At 45.8% G+C, this 19468-nt stretch overlaps 1 protein-coding gene across 6 annotated transcripts in view; it reads right to left on the bottom strand.

Moving 5' to 3' along the window:
- Positions 1–19468, bottom strand: part of tenm2a (teneurin transmembrane protein 2a) — a 291969-nt gene that overhangs the window by 76816 nt on the left and 195685 nt on the right. For 4 of the 6 annotated variants that reach the window (XM_032554630.1, XM_032554628.1, XM_032554629.1 and 1 more), the window contains 2 exons: positions 16283–16489; positions 1604–1835 (listed from right to left, as the gene is read on the bottom strand). In XM_032554630.1, the coding sequence (XP_032410521.1) occupies positions 1604–1835; positions 16283–16489 (439 nt within the window). The remainder of the gene's footprint in view (positions 1–1603; positions 1836–16282; positions 16490–19468) is intronic. The other 2 variants (XM_032554631.1, XM_032554633.1) reach the window with 1 other exon arrangement.

Below are 19468 nucleotides of genomic sequence, written 5' to 3'. Positions count from 1 at the left end.
GGAGGAGACAGTGTTGCTATGAGGCCGTCTTGTTGCCAATTAGAGTTACAGTAGCTCTTATCTTTAACCCTCAGCTGTGTCTGCTAGAACCACATAGAGGTTTTAAGTGTTCTTTGGCAGCATTTTGTTAAGTTTGGATGAAGAATTATAAAGCAGAATGTACTTGTTGAGCTAAAATGTCTTTAACCTTCAGTTTGTCAGAACTTAATACCAGGAGTGGAGCCACACATCCAGCTCAAAAGTCCAGATTAGTTTTAGTTACATTTTGAGAAAAGTAGGATTTCCCTCTTTTTACAAAGAAAAGGAGTGGACTGATAAATCACAACCTGTGCTTTGAAGACTCTGTAATGTCAGAATATTTCTGTCCAGTTTTGTCTGTACTGTATATTTCTGCTTTTAATGTTTGTTTAATTCTAAAGTGGTCCTAATAAATAGTAGGTTTATTCAGCTTAGGTTTGATGAGTCTAAGTAGTTCAGATCTTGAACTAAGGATGATGAAATGTGGTCCAGACTCATTACAAAAAAGGTGAAAAGGAAAAACACATTTTTGCCTGTGATTGATAGGAGGTGTCAGGTGTCAGCTCCAACCTTCATTATTGGCTGACGGTCAGTTGCTGAATTCTTACACTTCTTATTTTGTTTCTTTTTTTCCTACTGAGAACCTAAAATGCAGTCGGTAGAGGCATCAATGTTTTTGTTTCACAACATGCAGTCCTCATTAAAACTGTCAAAGTCAAAGGGCAGCTCAAACAATTCAATTCTCATTTCACCCTTATGTATTAATAAAGATGCACTAATCAATTTTTGTTGGGGGGTTTGGGGAGTGCTTTCAGACAACCAGTTTTGTAAATCTTCTGATTCCGATTTCCCTTTGCAAACTACAAGAATATATAAAAATAGATTAAAAAGAACTTAGTTTTTTCCTTGTCTTCCCAGTGTCAGTGGTCTTTAATTATTTCCACGAGAAGCAGAGGAGGCACCACAGCATGTGTGTGACGAAGCAGATGCTGTGAAATCAGCCTTTACGTTGTCTACTTTAAGTCTCACTCTCTCTCGTTCTTTCACAGCCTCAGTGAACCGTAGACATCTCTAAACTTGTAGAGAAAGTTTTCTTTTTACATTTCTGCATTTACTGTGGTTTCATTTGTAAACACCTCCTCTAGGCTAACGTTTGCTAAAATTACAAACTTTTTTTTTTTCACTCAGTGGCAGCATCCACACTGAAGAGTGTTGATGTCGGTGTGGGGTAGCAGTGGTTACATATTGTCACCCTCCTAAAATAATTGGCTTATGTAATTTTTTTGCCAGATAAAATCACCCTCTTTTTATTGCCAAAAGATAATTTAGGCTAAAAAAAATTGCTTTTGGTAAAACAAAAAAATTACCAATATGGAGCTTTCACTGACTAGTAAATGATCAGATCTTTGAGTTTCTGACTGATCAGTCGGCATTTAAGTAAAAAAATAAGCTGAAATTCATCTGATCAACAGAAAGACAGGGTTGATTCCCCTGATATACTGACTGTTTTTAGCAAACGTTGCCCTGTCGGCTGCAAAAAAACAAAACAACAGAAGAATAAAATAATACACATTGATCTTCCGACCTGGTTTCCAACGGGACGTTGCTGTTGAGCACCCAGCTGTCCTGTAGCTGGACCGACTCCGGGGTGGTGGGTCCATCTCCGGTGCCCGGAGCCGGGGCGTGAATGGGGTTCCGTCCCCCCCTCAGGGTGTTTCTGTTCAGGCTGTTTGCAGACTGGTGGGACAGGTTGTGGTGGTTGTGTGGAGGCGGCAGTGGAGGCTGCAGCGTGGACTGACTGTGGTGGTTGGAGGCCCCTGGAAGACAGAAAAAAATATATATAAATAAAAAATGTTACCAGGATTCTGAATGAAATCCAGAGAGATTATATTCTCCAACCTGGACACGTGCAAAATTACAGCTGACCTGTTATTCTACAGGCGTTCATTCATGTAGGTGAAATATAAAACTCTCGGGCAAATTAACACCCAATTATGAAGTATTTTTCAACAATCATTCAGACAAGGTGTCATATTGTCAAAACAATCGCTAACTCACGCCGACAGACGATTGTAGCAACAAAGACACGTGAGAACTTGATCTCCTCCTATTTCCTTTCACAGTTTCGATACTCCATTCTTTTTTTTCATCCCCCATCAACTCTTCCTCCCCCCTTTCCTTTTATCCCCTCTTTTCCTGCCCGGCGTTTCTTTGTCACATCTTAGCGGACGCGTGCGTGTGAGTGTGTGTGAACAATATTAGAGCACTCAGCGCTGCATGCGCCCTCATCTCTTGCTCTCAGACTTGAGGGAACATGTCAGCTGGAATCCAATAGCAGCCCCCTCCAACAATGAGCTAATGGACTGTTGAGTGAGGGAGCTGAAAAACAAACCGGCATGACTCAGACAAGAACACCCATTCACACATCACCTTTCTCCCTTTTCCCTCTCGCTAAAGCGGCGGCGGGGCGGGGCGGGGGCTTGGGGAGGTTTGTGCCCATCTCCATTGTGTGTGTGTGGTTTGCTCAGGAAAATCAATAAACCACATACTATACAGTATAAGAGGCAGCCCGACACAATTGCCTCACTTCACAGGCTCTAGCGAGCGTTTTGTTTATGCGCTCGGACTCGGAGCACAGCTGGCCTGAATTAGCTTAAAATGTACGCCATTAAAAAGGCCCCTAAAGAGAGCAACTCCAGCACAGGGTTCCTACGCGCCTGATATCGAAGTTCTGATGGTTCACGCCAGAAATCTTCACTCTGGGTCGTTTCTTAAAGTATAAACACAAAATTCAAAATTTGTTTATATTTTCTCGACCGTTAGTCTGTAGATGTGTTACATGGGAAAGTACTGACTTTAAAGGAGGGAAGGAAATATTAGGAGGATTGATGAATGATAGATGGATGGACAGACGGTTGGACAGATGGATGATTGGATGTATGAATGCATGGATGGATGGACAGATGGAGGGATGTATGAATAGATATATGGATGGACAGATGGATGGACAGAGGGATCCATCAAACGATGGATTGATGGATGGATGAATGGATGGTTGGACAGATGGATGGATGTTTGGATGAATTGTCAGATGGATCAAACGATGGATTGATGGATGGATGTAGAACTAACAGAGAACTTCGAAGTAGAACTACATAGAAAATAAAACCTGGATATATATATTTTTAAAAATATATATTAAAAACAATCCTCTTCATCCACATTCATCTAGAAATGTAAACGGACAAATGTCTAATTCCAAACTTTCTCCACACATTTCCAAACTGAAATGGAAAACAAATCAAACAAATCAAAAGTCTCCTGCTGGATGTTCACCTCATGAAAATTTGCAGCAAATTCCCAAAGATTTTCCTTCCTCTGCTCAGGCTCGACTTTCCTACCACGCTCGAGGAAATGCGACCCGCTACAGTTTGCACAAACTTGTTGACAGCAAACAGACAGACTTAGAAATGAGCCTGCGAAACATACTCTGTCACGGCACCGCCTGAGCGAAAGGGAGGAGGGGTGGAGGGGAAACGAAAAAGAAAAGAAAGAAAAAAGTGTCATAACAAAGTGTCCATGCTTTTACTTCACTGCTGTCTGAACAGAAATGTTACATTATTGGAAAAAACACACAGAGTTATTGATGTTGCAGCTGGCGTTCAATCCTGGCTCCGCAACACAGTTTTCTTTGTCTTTCAGCAACTCTACATGTTGCACTTTCATCATCTTCTTGCACTTCTAAACGTGGAATACATCACAATGACTGTTTGTTTGCACATTGCCTCTTTTGTACTGATCACAGATCCGAGTAAGCGCGCATATGCAGACATACATGTGCGGCGAAGACAACCGAAGCGGCTGCTTCGTCAACCTGCGAGATCACACTTGCCCTCCTCCATTTCTCATCTCCTCTGGAATTAGACACGAAAAGCAACGCTGTGTGAGAGGAAGAGAGACGTGCGGATGTGTTGCATTCTCCCGAACGTCCTTCTGCTTGGATTTCGCGAGGCTTTCAAAGAGGCAGAAAGGGTGGCGTCTTTGCAAACCCCCATGAGTGTTCAGTCCCACCGAGGAAATAAACTTGAGATTTAAATGGGCTTGAGAAAAGTATCCACACCTCTTTTAAATTTTTCCAATTTTTCCCCACAACATTTTGTTTAGATTTTGAGGGTTTTTTTAGCTAGATGAACACAACACAGCGCCTCAAGCTCAGTTATAAAGCAAAGCACATTTATTTTTCACCGATACAGAGTTGAGTAGTATTTACTGAGAAAAGTTTAGGAAAAAGAAATGTACCTTTTGCTTTTACTCAATTTCGTTATGGAGTATTTTTTACTTGAATAATCATTTCTGGTTACTCTAAATGTTTTAACGAAAAATTCAACAGACACACCTGCGGCTTTTGTTAAAGTTCTATTTCGAAATAAATTGATTTGGAATGTTTTTTTTTTCTTTTGTCATTTTGTAATTATGTTTTTTTGTACGAGTTATTAAAATACCAAAATTTGGTTCATCTATTGATGTAGTCTTTAAATGTGTCATGAAGCGGTGTGAGATGGAGTGGTGAGGCAGAGGCAGCGGACCCAGGAATGATGAATATGATGATTTAATGGTAATAAGTCCAGCACAAGCAGCAGGCACAGGGAAACACTGACCGGGACTAGACTGAACATTGACAACGACAAACTAGACTCTACATTGACGAATAATTGACGAGGACCCGACGAGGAACAAAGAACACAGGTGGAGTTAAATACACGGGAGGGTAATCACAGAGACGAGACACACCTGGGAACAATCAAGGGGAGGACAGGACAACGAAGAGACGCAAGGACACAAAAAACTCTAAATGAACACAGAAAAACACAGATCCTGACAGTACCCCCCCCTCAAGGGCGGCTACCAGACGCCCACAAAACAAAAAACACAACAAGGGTGGGCGGAGGGGCGCCGGACGGGGGGCCAGAGTCCAGAAAAAACATAAAACAACCCACCGTTGTGGGCGGAAACACAGGGAGGGCCAAGAGTCCAAAAACAACAAAAAACTACCCACAAGGTGGGCGGAGGCAAAGGAGGCGGGAACCACGGAGGTGGTCCGGCGGTCGCCCGCGGCGGCGGGAACCACGGAGGCGGTCCGGCGGTCGTCCGCGGCGCTGGAGGCGGGAACCACGGAGGCGGTCCGGCGGTCGTCCGCGGCGCTGGAGGCGGGAACCACGGAGGCGGTCCGGCGGCCGTCCGCGGCGCTGGAGGCGGGAACCACAGAGGCGGTCCGGCGGCCGTCCGCGGCGCTGGAGGCGGGAACCACGGAGGCGGTCCGGCGGCCGTCCGCGGCGCTGGAGGCGGGAACCACGGAGGCGGGAACCACGGAGGCGGTCCGGCGGCCGTCCGCGGCGCTGGAGGCGGGAACCCCGGAGGCGGGACCCCAGGAGGCGGTCCAGCGGCCGTCCGCGGCCCTGGAGGTGGCGATGATGAGCCCCGGGGGCCGCCCACAGACGGCGATGACGAGCCGTCTCTGGTGGAGCACAGGGGGTCTCGGTCGGCGCAGAAGGGGTCTCGGTCAGAACGCTGGGGGTCTGAGTCTCGGGTGGAACGCTGGGAGTCTCGGTCTCGGGTGGAACGCAGGGAGTCTCGGTCTCGGGTGGAACGCAGGGAGTCTCGGTCTCGGGTGGAACGCAGGGAGTCTCGGGTGGAACGCAGGGAGTCTCGGTCTCGGGTGGAACGCAGGGAGTCTCGGTCTCGGGTGGAACGCAGGGAGTCTCGGTCTCGGGAGGAACGCAGGGAGTCTCGGTCTCGGGAGGAACGCAGGGAGTCTCGGTCTCGGGAGGAACGCTGGAGGTCAGGGTCTCGGGAGGAACGCTGGAGGTCAGGGTCTCAGGAGGAACGCAGGAGGTCAGGGTCTCAGGAGGAACGCAGGAGGTCAGGGTCTCAGGAGGAACACTGGGAGTCTCGGAAGGAACACTGGGAGTCTCAGAAGGTGCGTCGGCTGGAACGCCGGCTGATTCGGCCTCGGGTGCGCCGGCTGGAACGCCGGCTGATTCGGCCTCGGGTGCGCCGGCTGGAGGTGAGCCGGAGCGGAGCCTCGGGGCCGGCTGCGGGGGCGAGCCGCAGCGAAGCCTGGGAACCGGCTGCGGGGGCGAGCCGCAGCGAAGCCTGGGAACCGGCTGCGGGGGCGAGCCGCAGCGAAGCCTGGGAACCGGCTGCGGGGGCAAGCCGCAGCGAAGCCTTGGAAACGGCTGCGGGGGCGAGCCGCAGCGAAGCCTTGGAAACGGCTGCGGGGGCGAGCCGCAGCGAAGCCTTGGAAACGGCTGCGGGGGCGAGCCGGAGCGAAGCCTTGGAACCGGCAGCGGAGGTGAGCCGGAGCGAAGCCTGGGGGCCGGCTGCGGGGGTGACAGCTCCGGAAGGCGACGAGGGGCCGGGTCCACCGGCGGCTCACGTCGCTGTCTCCGGGCTGCCCGTGGAGGTGGCGGCTCCGGAAAGCGAAGAGGGGCCGGGTCTGCCGGCGGCTCACGTCGCCGTCTCCGGGCTGACAGCGGAGGTGACGGATCCGGAAGGCGGCGAGGGGCCGGGTCTGCCGGCGGCTCACGCCGCTGTCTCCGGGCTGACCGTGGAGGTGGCGGCTCCGGAAAGCGACGAGGGGCCGGGTCCACCGGCGGCTCACGTCGCTGACTTCCCGGACGGAGGAATCGACGGGGGCCGAATCCGGGGGGTGCCAACACCAGTCTTGTCCCCCGGAATAGCTCCCGCTGCAGGTCGGCGAGGGCTTCGGTTAGCTCCGTCTCCTCCCTGCCAGATCTCCGCCTCCCTCCGCTCTGCCTTCTTGGAGGGAACCTAACTCCAGCTGGGTCCATTTCTTTAGCAGCCTCACCGTTCGGTATGGTCGGGTCCTTCTGTCATGAAGCGGTGTGAGATGGAGTGGTGAGGCAGAGGCAGCGGACCCAGGAATGATGAATATGATGATTTAATGGTAATAAGTCCAGCACAAGCAGCAGGCACAGGGAAACACTGACCGGGACTAGACTGAACATTGACAACGACAAACTAGACTCTACATTGACGAATAATTGACGAGGACCCGACGAGGAACAAAGAACACAGGTGGAGTTAAATACACGGGAGGGTAATCACAGAGACGAGACACACCTGGGAACAATCAAGGGGAGGACAGGACAACGAAGAGACGCAAGGACACAAAAAACTCTAAATGAACACAGAAAAACACAGATCCTGACAAAATGTTGAATGATTGATGTTTTCATCAGGTACTCTGTACTCGAGTAGATGTTTTACCAAATATGTTTTACTCCTGCTTGAGTATTTTCTTCGGCAGCTACTTTTTGCTTTTACTCGAGTTAAAATATGTTAAATTAGTGCTGTTCTGAGTAAAATGTTTGGGTACTCTACCCACCTCAGGTCTGACATAACATCAAAAATAAAACTTTCCTGTCTTAGATTAGTTTGGATAACAAAAATTGTTTCTATTTGCTAAAAATTGAGAGCAATAAAACAGAAATGCACACCACTTTTATTAATAACTAGCAGACTTATCGGCAACACTTTATTTGAAGGGGTGTGCATAAGACTGACATGACACTGTCATAAACATAACATAGCACACATGTTATGAACATGAATGACTCTTCATAAATGTTTACGACTGTTGTCATGAAGTGTCATTCCATCAATAATGTCACTTATAATGCAAAGGTCCACTAAAAGTTGCATAAGAAGTTCATCAAAAGTGTAAACTTTGCATTATTTAGTAAGTAATGACACTTTCAGTGCAAAGTTTTAATGCAAAACTTGCATTAAAAGCCAATTAAAAGTATCAACTTTGTATCATTATTTACCAAATGACACTTCTTGACAACAATCGCAGACATTCATGAAGACTCATAACAGGTGTTATGTCATGTTTGTCACAGTCTCGTGTCAGTCTTATTTACAACCCTTCAAATGAAGTGTTACCCACTTATCTTTCACTGCGTGACCTGTTGGTTTGTGTATCCTTCCACAAGCTTCTCATTATACTTTGATAAGTATAATGACTCACTGTAGTCATTACAATGTAGGCTCATTGTAGAATAATGAGTCTACAAATCATTATTCCTGATTTGTAGACTTTCTTGCACATGCCTTTTGACCTCTCCCCATAAACTTTATGTTGGACTAAGATCGGTCACTCGAATATATTCAGTCACGTTGTACCCAATTTGAAATCACGATAAGGGTCACCGTCCATTTTGAAGACCCATCTGCACCCAAGATTAAATTTCCTTGCTGATGTCTTCAGATTTGTTTCTCGATTCCATCTATTTTACATAACCCACCAGACAGCACAGCAGCAAAACATGACGCAGCCGCCTCCATGTTTCTCAGATGGTGGTCTGCAGCCATTATGGTCAAACACTTCCATTTTTAGTCTCATTAAACCAGAGAATATGTATTCAAAATGAATTTGTAAACTGCAGTCCAGCGTTGGCGTAACGGCTTCTTCCTTTCTGAGCGGCTTTTCAGTTCAAGCTGTTGCAGGACTAGTTTTACTGTAAGTAGAGACATTCTGACAGCTTCAGCCAAGCAATCCTCAGCACACATTTACTCGGACTAAATCCAGTGTGGGTCAAATCTGTACTACCTTGTCTTGTCCTGTCATAGAAAATCTCAATAAAGAGCATCGAAGTTTGCGACAACATATGGAAAACACTTGCAGGCATTGCAGTTCTTCATGTTCTAATGAGCCTCTTCCTCATTTTTCTCCTTTAACAGTATTTAGAGTAGATGGGGAGGCGAGGCGGGGGCAGCGAGCTCCCACTGGTACTGCAGCTGCACTGGAAACCAGTTTACAACATGACCTGATTCCTCCGCGGCACCACTGGGACTCAGGTGACACCAAACACGGCCAGTGAAGAACAGATGTGGGTGAAAGGAGAGAAGAGGGGAAGACGAATGGAAGACAAAGGAGAGAGAGAGAGAGAGACGGGGAACTGACCTCTGCTCTGAAAGAGAGTCCCAAAACATCTGTCTGAACATGCAAAGATCCCCGTGGGAGAAAGCGATCCAGGCCCATGCGTGCACACGCGTCCCGTCGCGTGAACATACCTGCAGCCGAAAACACCTGCGAGGAGAAGCTCCGTCTCCTGCATCATGGATGCGGAGACAGAGCCAACTGACAGATGCTGTAAATTTTTACACCTTGTCGTGCCCTCCTTCCGCTCCTCCTCCCCGTAAACTCGTCATTTCTTCACGGGGGAATTGCTTCCCTCCCTTTCATCTCGCTTTTATTTGCATTTTGTTTGTGTCCTCCGTTGAGATCTGAAGCCATTTTGGGATGAACCTAGTTTGTTTGAAGCCTTTTAAAAATAAACCTGACTTGACTTCAGCTCGAGCGCGACGCCTCAATAAATGCGAAGTGCAGCGGCTCCCGCTACGTCCCATTTCCATAAATACATTTGTTTTAGTAACAATGCGCGCAACACCAGCGACAACAACAACGAAAAAAGCTGCCTGGAAAAAGCTCGCACACACTCACACACCTGCAGGCGTGGAATCAGCAGACCGTCACACGCAAAGGCCCTCATCCACTCACTGCCACAGTCCAAATTGCTTAAAAATGGAATGCCTTTTCTTTTTTGGTTTTCTTACTTTCATGTCATTTTAAACATGTTTCTATATTAAATGTAAACAAGTAATTTACTGCTGTTTACTCATGAACTTTTTGGCACATTTTGACCACAAACCTGAATGGGTTTCCTTGAGATTTTAAATACAAATCCAGAAGAGCTTAGTTTTTTTAGTGAAAGAAAAATTACAGTTTTTAAATATCTGAAAATATTGATCCATTTGTACGCAGCTCACCTTAGTTAACACAGTAAAGCCACAATTTTCTAAAATCACAAATGTAATTCCTGTGGGGTTTTTTTCCCCCCTTTTACCATTTGTGCACATGTAGGAATGTTTTTTTTTTTTTTAAAGTCTTGCCATGGATTCTTAATTGGATTTAGGTTTGACCCGTTCAAACATACGAACATCCGTCGATCGAACGCAACCCTCTGTAACATTCCCGATTGTCCCATCTGAGTTGCGGATCTCTGCAGCTCCTCCAAAGCTACCATGGATCAGCTGACTAATACTCTCCCTCCTGGCCTGTTAGCTTAGCTGTAAGTGTGTGTGCTTCAAGCAGCTGCTCAGTTTGCTTCTGTCTTGGGCCGACTATGGTAGGGAACTGCACTGCTTTAGTATTTCCGAGTGGAGAAACTTTATCTATCACGTTCTGTAATAGAAAAATGAAACTTGCTGACACACACACACACACACACACAAAACAAGTTCAATTATGCATGCATCAAAAATCCTGCAGAGGCTAAATAATGAATGAAGAAAGGAAGTCCTACTGTTATTTACTTCGTAATAACAGAACCCTGCTACACAGATAAACAGATAAAATAATTGTATCTCTTTTTTTCTTACCGTTGAAGAACTTCAAAAATAGATCAAATATCTTATTCGGTGTTTAGTGGAAGCTTAGATCACCATAACTTTTCTTTTGAGTGCTCTAAAATGTGTATTTAATATTATTTCAGCAGGAAAAGAAAATGTATGTCAAAAAAAAAAAAAAAAAGTAGGCCTATCCGTAACAAAAAATAAATAAAACCTTCGAGCTTGCCGGAGGAATCACACACATACTGAAGTCGTAAAGGCAGATGGTTTCATACAGCGCTGGCTGACAGGCCCCTGAATAAAAACCGCAGCTCGTTTTGGGCCCGGAACTGAACCAGGACTCTGTCGGACGAGCTGACTGACTGGCGCAGTTCAAGCTGCGGGCGGGCTAATGGGAACACCGTGGAACCCGGTTTGATAAAACACCAAGTGTGCAACAAGGAAATTGAGCAATTAGCGAGAAGCCAAGCAGATCGCATTTTATTTCATTCCTGGTTTATCTCTCTTTCTTCTCGTGTGCAAAGCAAACTCTGGTCGTGAAAAGGGAAGAAGAAGAAAACGATTCTCTGTTTTTGTTGTCACCTTTTGTTGGGGGGGGGGGAAGGCGAAGAGCCGCCGCTGAAGCCTGACCCACTTTATTCGGTCCAAGGTCTCCCCAGCGACTGGGGAGGAAGAAGAAGAGGAGGAGAAAGGAGGGACTATATAGCAAGTGAGCCGGTGCGTTTGGCTCAGGCTAATCCCTGGAAGTCCATTATTCTCGCCAATTCGACGAAGCGCCTCGCCTCGCCTCGCCCGGCGGAGGAGCATTAGCCTTCCGGCTAACCTGCCTCCCCGTGAAAACCCCCACTTGCCCACAGACACACACTTTCAGTGCGAGGCTCGCCACACCATATTAATCTCACAGTGTGCGCCTGTGTCTGCATGCAAGTGTGTGGCCAGCTGGCAGCGGGAAGCAACCGAGGCAGTTTGTTTTGCAGCCCTGGATGAGCAAACTGTTTATTGACATTTTCTGTGGTTAACAGAGAGAAGTCACAGAGCATGGATGCATGTGTGTGTGTGTGTGTGCGCGCACAAAAACGCCCATTCAGCAGATATAAAGCAACCGCTCTTCCCTCCATCCCAACTTTCTGTAGTTCTTCAGGAGAAAGACAAAAAAAACAAAACTGCAGCCTTCATTGTTTCCGCCAGGCACCTTCCCTCCCTGCTTTTTGCTATGCAGCCTGTGTTTAAAGGTGGTATATTCCCATGTGCCGCTGCTTCCTGTGTCCTCTGTCAGAGAATGTCACACGCTCCTCATTTGTCATTCTTCTCAGAGCTCACAGGATGAGCAGGGAAGGAGAGCTTGAGGTGAAAACTCAGAAACTCGTACGTGCTGACAAAAGGGGTTTATTTGTCACATGGATTTTTCTTTACTTTTTTTGGGGGGGGGGTGGGGAGCTTTATCCTAAACAGACGAATGAGCTCATATTAACATACAGGCATGAAAAAAAAGATGGAGCCAAAGACATACATTTACACATGTACACACACCCACACACGCACACACACCAGTATACATACACAACCGCCTCTGCCTTGGCTAGTCATCTCTGTCTAATTAGGAGGCAATAATCCGCTAGAGAAGAGTCATCAAATTCAGCCAAACACAAACACTCCATGAGCACACACACACACACACACACAAAATTGCATGTTTGTATTTCGAACCCCCCCACCCCTCCACGCACACGCATGCATGCATGCAGCATTTCCACACATCCCACCGTTATGCAAATGTCACCCTTACATAAGCGCCATTAAGAAGAACACCATTAGGCAGAAGAAGCAGAGGATTGTGTCTTTGTTTTCCTTTGTTTCTGCAGATTTGTTTCAACAAAGCCATTAAACATTCATCGCTTCTGCAGCGACTTGAGGTGGCTTCCCTGGCAAGCCAGATAGCTAGCCACTTCAGAAGAGGCACGGAGTTAAAAATAGCCGCGTGTTCCCCATGCATAATGAATGGCCAGAGACTGCGCTAACGCGAGCTCTTTCCAGGAGCGATCTGCCACGCTCCGCTTGGCCGTCTCTGCGCCCCCCGAAGCCCCCCCACCACCACCCCGCCACCTACGTAGGCGTTCCGAGGAGGGAGCCGTTCCCAGACAGGTGCTCCGAGCCAGACAGTATTCCCACGTAAACACCCACGGACCAGTTCCCAGACGACAACGACGTTCTGTTCCCGTTCGCTCTGACACGCTTCGCTGGAAACACAAGTCGGGTCTGTCCACCTGTTAGCTTAGGTAATGGCGGACCGCTTTAGTGGAACACACACGTGCAAACAGCATGCGCCTTCCTGAGGATTATCTCGCTGTGGTCAGTTTCTGCCTGGCTTGGTAAGGCTCATTTCCTGCCCAGCATCCCCTCTCCCCGTGGGGCGACAGCAAACACACACACCCACACACACCCCAGCGCTTTTGCAGCACGTGCAGACGGCGTTTTCTAGGTGTGTGTTTTTCCTCTTCACACCACCCATCTCTCCAACCCCCCCATCACCGCCTCTGCTTACATGCCCAGGGTGTGCTTATGTAGTGCCAGACCGCCACTCTAAACTCATTTAGGTCGATTTTAATGGATGCCCAAAGCCAAGAACTTTCTCCACACCCATTAGATCCGCAGCAGTCCTGTCTGGGAAACACGGCAATTTGCAATTTCATCTTAATGTTGCTCTCCCTCCAACCAAATATCGCTCCTTCACTCTCTAAGCTCTCATCAGTTAACTCTCTTTTTTTCCCTTTCCATTTCTTCTCCACATCTTCGACTTCCTATGCATCTCCTTTTCAGTCACTTTCTCTGCCTGTTTTTCTTTTTTTTTTTTTTTTTTTGCCGCCGTGCTTCGGATGCCTCTCGTCTCGCTCTCCTTCTGTTGCTTTTTTTTCTTCTTCTTCTCTTCTCTCCTCCATGCGAGATGTCTCATTAAACAGCTTCAAAAGTCAAAGTTTGACTTTCTCCATCTCTGCTCCCATTTGCCTCTTTGTGGCTCCTTTTCGTGCTTCTCTATAAGTTTTTTTTTTCTTTCTTTTTCTTCTTCTTTTCCTTTCGTTCGCCGGCTGCGCGTATGTGCTGAAAGAAGCGCCCCAGAACACAAAGTGTGGGTGTACGCGAACAGGAGCGAGAGGAAGAGAGACTGAAGCCTGCGAGCCTCACTCTCCCACTTTGCCAGTGTCTGCCATTAGGGTGTCAGTGGCAGAGTGAATTTATTTGCTGTGCGGTTACTGGGCTAATGATTGATGTTGCCCCAGCAAACAGTAAACCAATTAGAAGGCTGATGTAACGTCATTTTAAAAGCCTCCTAATCACGTTGCTCTTGAACCTGGGACCCGGGCCTTCCCTAATGAAGATTTATACTGGATCAAAGGAGAGCCTAACGCCATTAACAATAGATTGTATTCCACCAAAAATCACATTAGGACTTCTCTGCCTGCCCCGCTCCCTCCCATCAGGCCTCTGCTAAATATATCTGCTGATTACAAGTGCAGATGCACAGAGGGACGGAGCAACGATGGCGAGGAGCGGGAAAGGGGAGGCGGAGAGCCCGAAAGTTGGCCCCCACAATTTGTTTAGGCTAAACGCTCGTAATGACGAACGAAGTTGTCGCTGCGGATGCTTTGCCCGTGCGTTTGAGCGTGCCAGGCAGGAAAACCGTGGCAAGGCGCCGATACGCCTGGAACAACCAGCAAGATCTAGCCTGGTGACGAACTGAAACACTCTGAGCCAGGGAAAGTAACTAGTTTGTCTCTGCAACGCTGATCCTCCTCCCGGCGCTTAGAATTCATCATCCCCTTACCTTTCGCTTTCTGATGGATTATTAATGTCATATGCAAAATAAGAACAAGCACACCAGCTCACTGGCGTCTGTATAATGCTGCGGAGCGGGAGGGTTGCCTTACCTTGCATCATTATTTTCTCAGGTGATGGTTTTAAAAGGTGGCAGGGCGACATTTTAAAAAGGCAATACCTTTAAAAGTCAACTAGTTTTTGTTTAGAGTTGTCATGAGAGACATGCAAAAGGCCAAGGCAAATATCAGCAAATATTCAGGATATTTTTTTTTTTCAAAAGTTTTTTTTCTTTTTCCAAATCTAAGTACTGTTTTCAGTTCATGCATTTTGGGGGTGCTGTGGTTAAGCACAACCCACAAATGGAGGCCTTAGTCCTCGACGCGGCTGTCGCAGGTTCGATTCCCGGCATCTCTTCCACCTTCTCTCATTACCCGCTTTCCTGTCAATTCACTGTCAAACAAAGATCACTACAGCCAATAAAACCTTAAAAAAAACAAAAAACAAGGCATTTCATTCAACCTACTCCTTGGTTACATAAGTCCAAACATTTTTTTCATGGCCATGTCATAATACATTGTACTGTATGTTGACAGTACAATGCAATATTCTAATTAAAGAAATAAAGTAGTCATATTTTTGTGTCATGTATATATCATTGCATCCAAAACTTGCTGTTAATAAAAGAACGGCATCCAGTTCAATTCTTTTGGGATCGATAAAAAAAAAAAAAAGGAAAAAAAACCTAATCTATTCTTAGCAATAAGATCAGGATTTGGGTCACCCCGTCTTTAAAAACCCTTTCTGCATTTAGCAGAGTATAATAAATTAATTAAAAGCTGATATTGGTGCAGAAATGTCTGCTTTTGAGTAAAAGTCTCTACGTAAATATAGATGAGGCCTCATTTACTATGAAATTTAAAAGAGCACAAAGTGTGGTTCTTACAGGACAACTACTTTGTGTTGTGCCTTACAGTTGACATCATAAAGAAGTTTTTAGTGTCAATAAAATTAATTTAATTAAACATAAGAAAGTCTCCATCTGATTCATCCACCCGTGCCGCATTTCTTAGCTTTGCAAATACAATAAATACAAATTTACACTGAGCATGAAGAATGTTTTCCAACTTAAAACTTTAATAAGTTTAGCTTGAAGGCCAAATTCAACTCAGAATTAAAAAAAAAAAATCCACATATTACATGTACAGTTATTCATCTTGTGGGTTGTTTTTATGCAGCCCACTATATTGGCAACATTCGTGCAAAACATTTGTCATCCAAACCAGTTTGGTTGTTGTGTTAAATCAACCCAGAGCTGGATTTGATCTGATGCTCCATCCACAGGCACTTTCTGGAAACTTTATGGTAGGAGTCCTAATGTGAAATGTGAGAACTTGAAAAATGTTCACCGACTGAACTTAGAATTGGTTAGATGAACACAATAAACAGCATAGTTTCAAGTGACATCACGACTCCTCAGTTTTACACACTCCGGTGTTGTATTGTACTTCACACATTCACATTTAAATCAAACCCTAGTTTGTGTGGGTCAAGAACTTGCCATGGGATTTAGCAGCTCTAGTACAAATGTCATCTTCTCTTCCTCTTCATCTTCCTAACTAAAGTGTTCTTCTGCTTTTGCCTGGACCTACATTGTAAAACCGCTCAACTGTGACGCCATTGTCTTCTCTGGTGCTTGTGTTGCTGAAAGATTGTTCTGAAAACATCTTGACTGAAGTCTACCGATATTTGAGTAAAACCTACTTCAACACATTGATTTTCTAAATAATGCAAACAGCATTCTGTTTGATTTCGAGCATTTCAAACATATGCTCCCATTAGCCGAATGCAAATAAAAGCAGTTAAGCTATTAAAGCAAGGATTAGCATGTTTTTTTTTTTCTTTTTGCAGAACGGAGGTACAATGTAAGGACAGAGGATTAGGATTGGCTATGAATGCAAACACAAAACATATGGACAGGTAAAGAGAAATGTGGTGGATTGGAGCACTGGCTTACCCGTGGAGGCGGACTGAGCCCGGAGCAGGTACGAGTCATCTCGGTGGGGCTCCAGGTGGGAGTGGGTGGAGTTTTTCTCCAGCAGGGGAACCTGGCATTCCCTGATGGGTGGGGACGGACCGGGGGAGGGGTGATGAGGGGCAGACGAGGAGGACGGGAGGGACGGTGGGAGCAGGGTGGAGGAGGAGGTTGGAGGGAGTGGGCGACCTGGAGGGTGGAGGGGACAGGAAGAGAGGAAGATGTTAGACAAACCAGATGACTGACTGAATGATACGAGGGTCAGGGGTCAAAGAGGCAAAATGAGATGCGGACATTTTGAAGGGTAAGAAGCGAAATCCTTTAAAGGAGCAGTTAATCCCCCCCCCCCAAAAAAAACAACAAAAAAACAAAAGACCAAAAGATGAATATCAAACGAGAAGTGAGAGAAATTTATGAGAGAATTCCTGTTTCAAACAATTAGGACATTTACTATTGTTTGGCTCAAATCCGAGATTTCTAATGTGAACCCGCTTGATCTACAGTAGAAAAATCCAACTTAACATCAAGAATCACAATGCAGCTTTTATGACACCAAGTCATTCAGTGAAGCAAATGTTCTTTTTCCAGACCTTAATAACAGGAATGTGAAGCAGGCTCTATCCAAATTCAAAAACTTGACAAGCCTGATTTGAAATAGTGTAGTTATAAAACGCATTAGCCATCTTTGATTCTTCTCTTTTCTGATGCAATAAAAAGTCAATGCATTGGTATCTTCATCACATTTTTAGGATTGTGTTTCTTTCTTCTTACCAGGCGTTTCTTACTACTTGGAGGTCATCCTGAGCAGGAGCTCTTTCTGGCACACAAAGCCTTTTTACCCAACATCCTGCGCGACATGCGATTTACCACAATAAGCTAATGCCCCAATGTTGTGTTTTCTGTTTCTCTCTGTGTTTGATTTCCTGTTTGCAGAAATATTCTTGGTTTGTGAACAGATTTCTCCCACAAACGACCTATTTCGGCCTAGCAAACGTCAATGACCAAGCGTGCGCTCAACCCCTCTGTGGGCGCAGTTTGACTGGCCGTAATTACCACCGCAATTACGGACGGTCACTGGATTCGTATACAGCAAACACGGCCCAAACACTTCTCAATATCTTTTGTGAAGCTTTGTATTTCCATCTCAATTTGAGGAGGGTTGAAGAAAAAATATTCAAAAATTCACAAAGCAGGACTCCTGGTAGCTCCATTAATCTTCACAGCGAACACAAGGGGACACCCACTCCCCATTCACTGGACACATGAGCAGGCAATGGAAAACTTGCTTGAGGACAAATAACATTCTTTTATTTTACATGCCACCAGTAAGGCACAATGACCAAATGGAAAAACAAACAAACAGAAAAAAAAACTCTAAGCATGATTTCTTTTACATTTTCCCTTGTTTGCACAAACATGAGCTGTCTCCCCTGTCAAATTTCACACAGTCTCATTTCGTCGCAAGTGGTGAGAAAGAATTGCTAGCGAGAACCTTCATCTACTGTTCGGTCGTCCTCTATATGTGGCTAAGACAAAGGAAAGAACAGTGGAGTCTTTAAATAGTTGGAGCCGTGGGATGCGTGGACACAATCAGGTTGTCCCATCCACCAGAGAGACGGATGGAGACAATTCGCACTACTCTCCAAAGGTTTGGAATCAAGGACAAAGACAAATCTAATAAATTCTATTTAGAGACAGCTCAAAATATAGAATAATTATGGGCGCCATATTTGCAGCTCAATCAATCAACAATATGGTAAGAATGAGGCCACTGAGTCCAGCGAATCCACTGAAGGACTCGGGTTATTAGAGCCACTAATTAGGTAGTCGACCAAAGACTAACTTCTGTCTTTGGCTGATTTTGCAGTCGAAATTATAGCTTGAGGGGCTGCCGGTGCGTTCAAATCACCTTGTTTTTCCTTTAAAGTTCCAGTAAGTTTTCCACAATTGTTTATTCTTTCATTTGCAAGTGGACAACCTCACCCGGACACTTTTCTTCTCCCCCCCCCAGTCAGACAAAATCAGTCAGAGAATCAATGAGCTTTACGAAAAGGTTGCAAAACTTGAGTGGAACTTGTATTTCTGAAGCGCCTCTTTTTCCGCTATTGATACTTTCCCAGGATACGAAACTGGAGCGATTTTAATTTGACGGCCTTCGCCGTGCCATTGCTGAATATTGACAGAATTGACACAAGTCAAAAATCTGCAAAAGAACCGTGATAGATGGCGGACCTCTCCAGATGACTGTGCGATATTGCTCGCATCAGGGAAAAACTACCTGGTCGAGGAAGGGAGGGAGGGACAATCAATGCAGACATCATTTGAGAACCCAAACATTGGGACGTATTTGTTGGCTACCTTCCTCGATTGTCCCACGTCAAAATGAAACACATAAATCTCTGACATATCTACACGCGCGAGTCTCTGTGTCCTCCTTCCTTCTGCGAAGAACTTTTGGAGAGGAACAGAAGCGGACCGGTACGCCTCTGTCCTTGCTGTCCGAGCCGCTCCACCTTGGAGCTTTGCATCGTGGAAACCAGAGCCAGGATCGATCCGCAGCCCCACGCTAACTGCACCCCAGAGAGACGCCCGCCTTGTCTTCTGTTTAGGTATGTGCGTGTGTGTCTTGGTGTTCGTCTGGGCGCGTGCGCGTGCACTGTGTGCGTGTATTCGGTCAATCTCATCAGAGCAAACAGAGAAAAATGGATAAACAGTGGCAAAGCAAACACTGCAAGCTGACAGGAGCGAAAAGGAGACGGAAAAGCTAGGGACGGTGGGAGACGGATGAGGAGGTGTGAAGACGTTAAGGTCACAGGAGTATCTAAGGGAATAGAGAAACACAGAGATATAGAAATACTGAAGAAGAAGAAGAAAAAAAAACAGCGAGAAGGCAAAAAAGAAAAAAAGATGCCAACCTGGAAGATACACTATATTGCCAAATGTATAGGCAGATCTTTACACATGAATTTAAATGACTTGCAATTCTTTAACATATATGCTTTAATGCCTTTTTGTTTTGGGTTTTGAAGAATTCTTGATTTTGAATTCTTGATTCAAAATCAAGAATTCTCTTAAAGGGCCTGTAGTGCCAAATGCATTGATAAAGCCTGTTCAATACCCTGTTAAAATATCCATGAATTCTTAGAATCAAATAATATTACTGAATAT

This window comes from Xiphophorus hellerii, chromosome 23 (genome assembly GCF_003331165.1).
Source record: "Xiphophorus hellerii strain 12219 chromosome 23, Xiphophorus_hellerii-4.1, whole genome shotgun sequence".
Taxonomy (NCBI): domain Eukaryota; kingdom Metazoa; phylum Chordata; class Actinopteri; order Cyprinodontiformes; family Poeciliidae; genus Xiphophorus; species Xiphophorus hellerii.
This window is presented reverse-complemented; position numbering and strand designations above follow the sequence as displayed.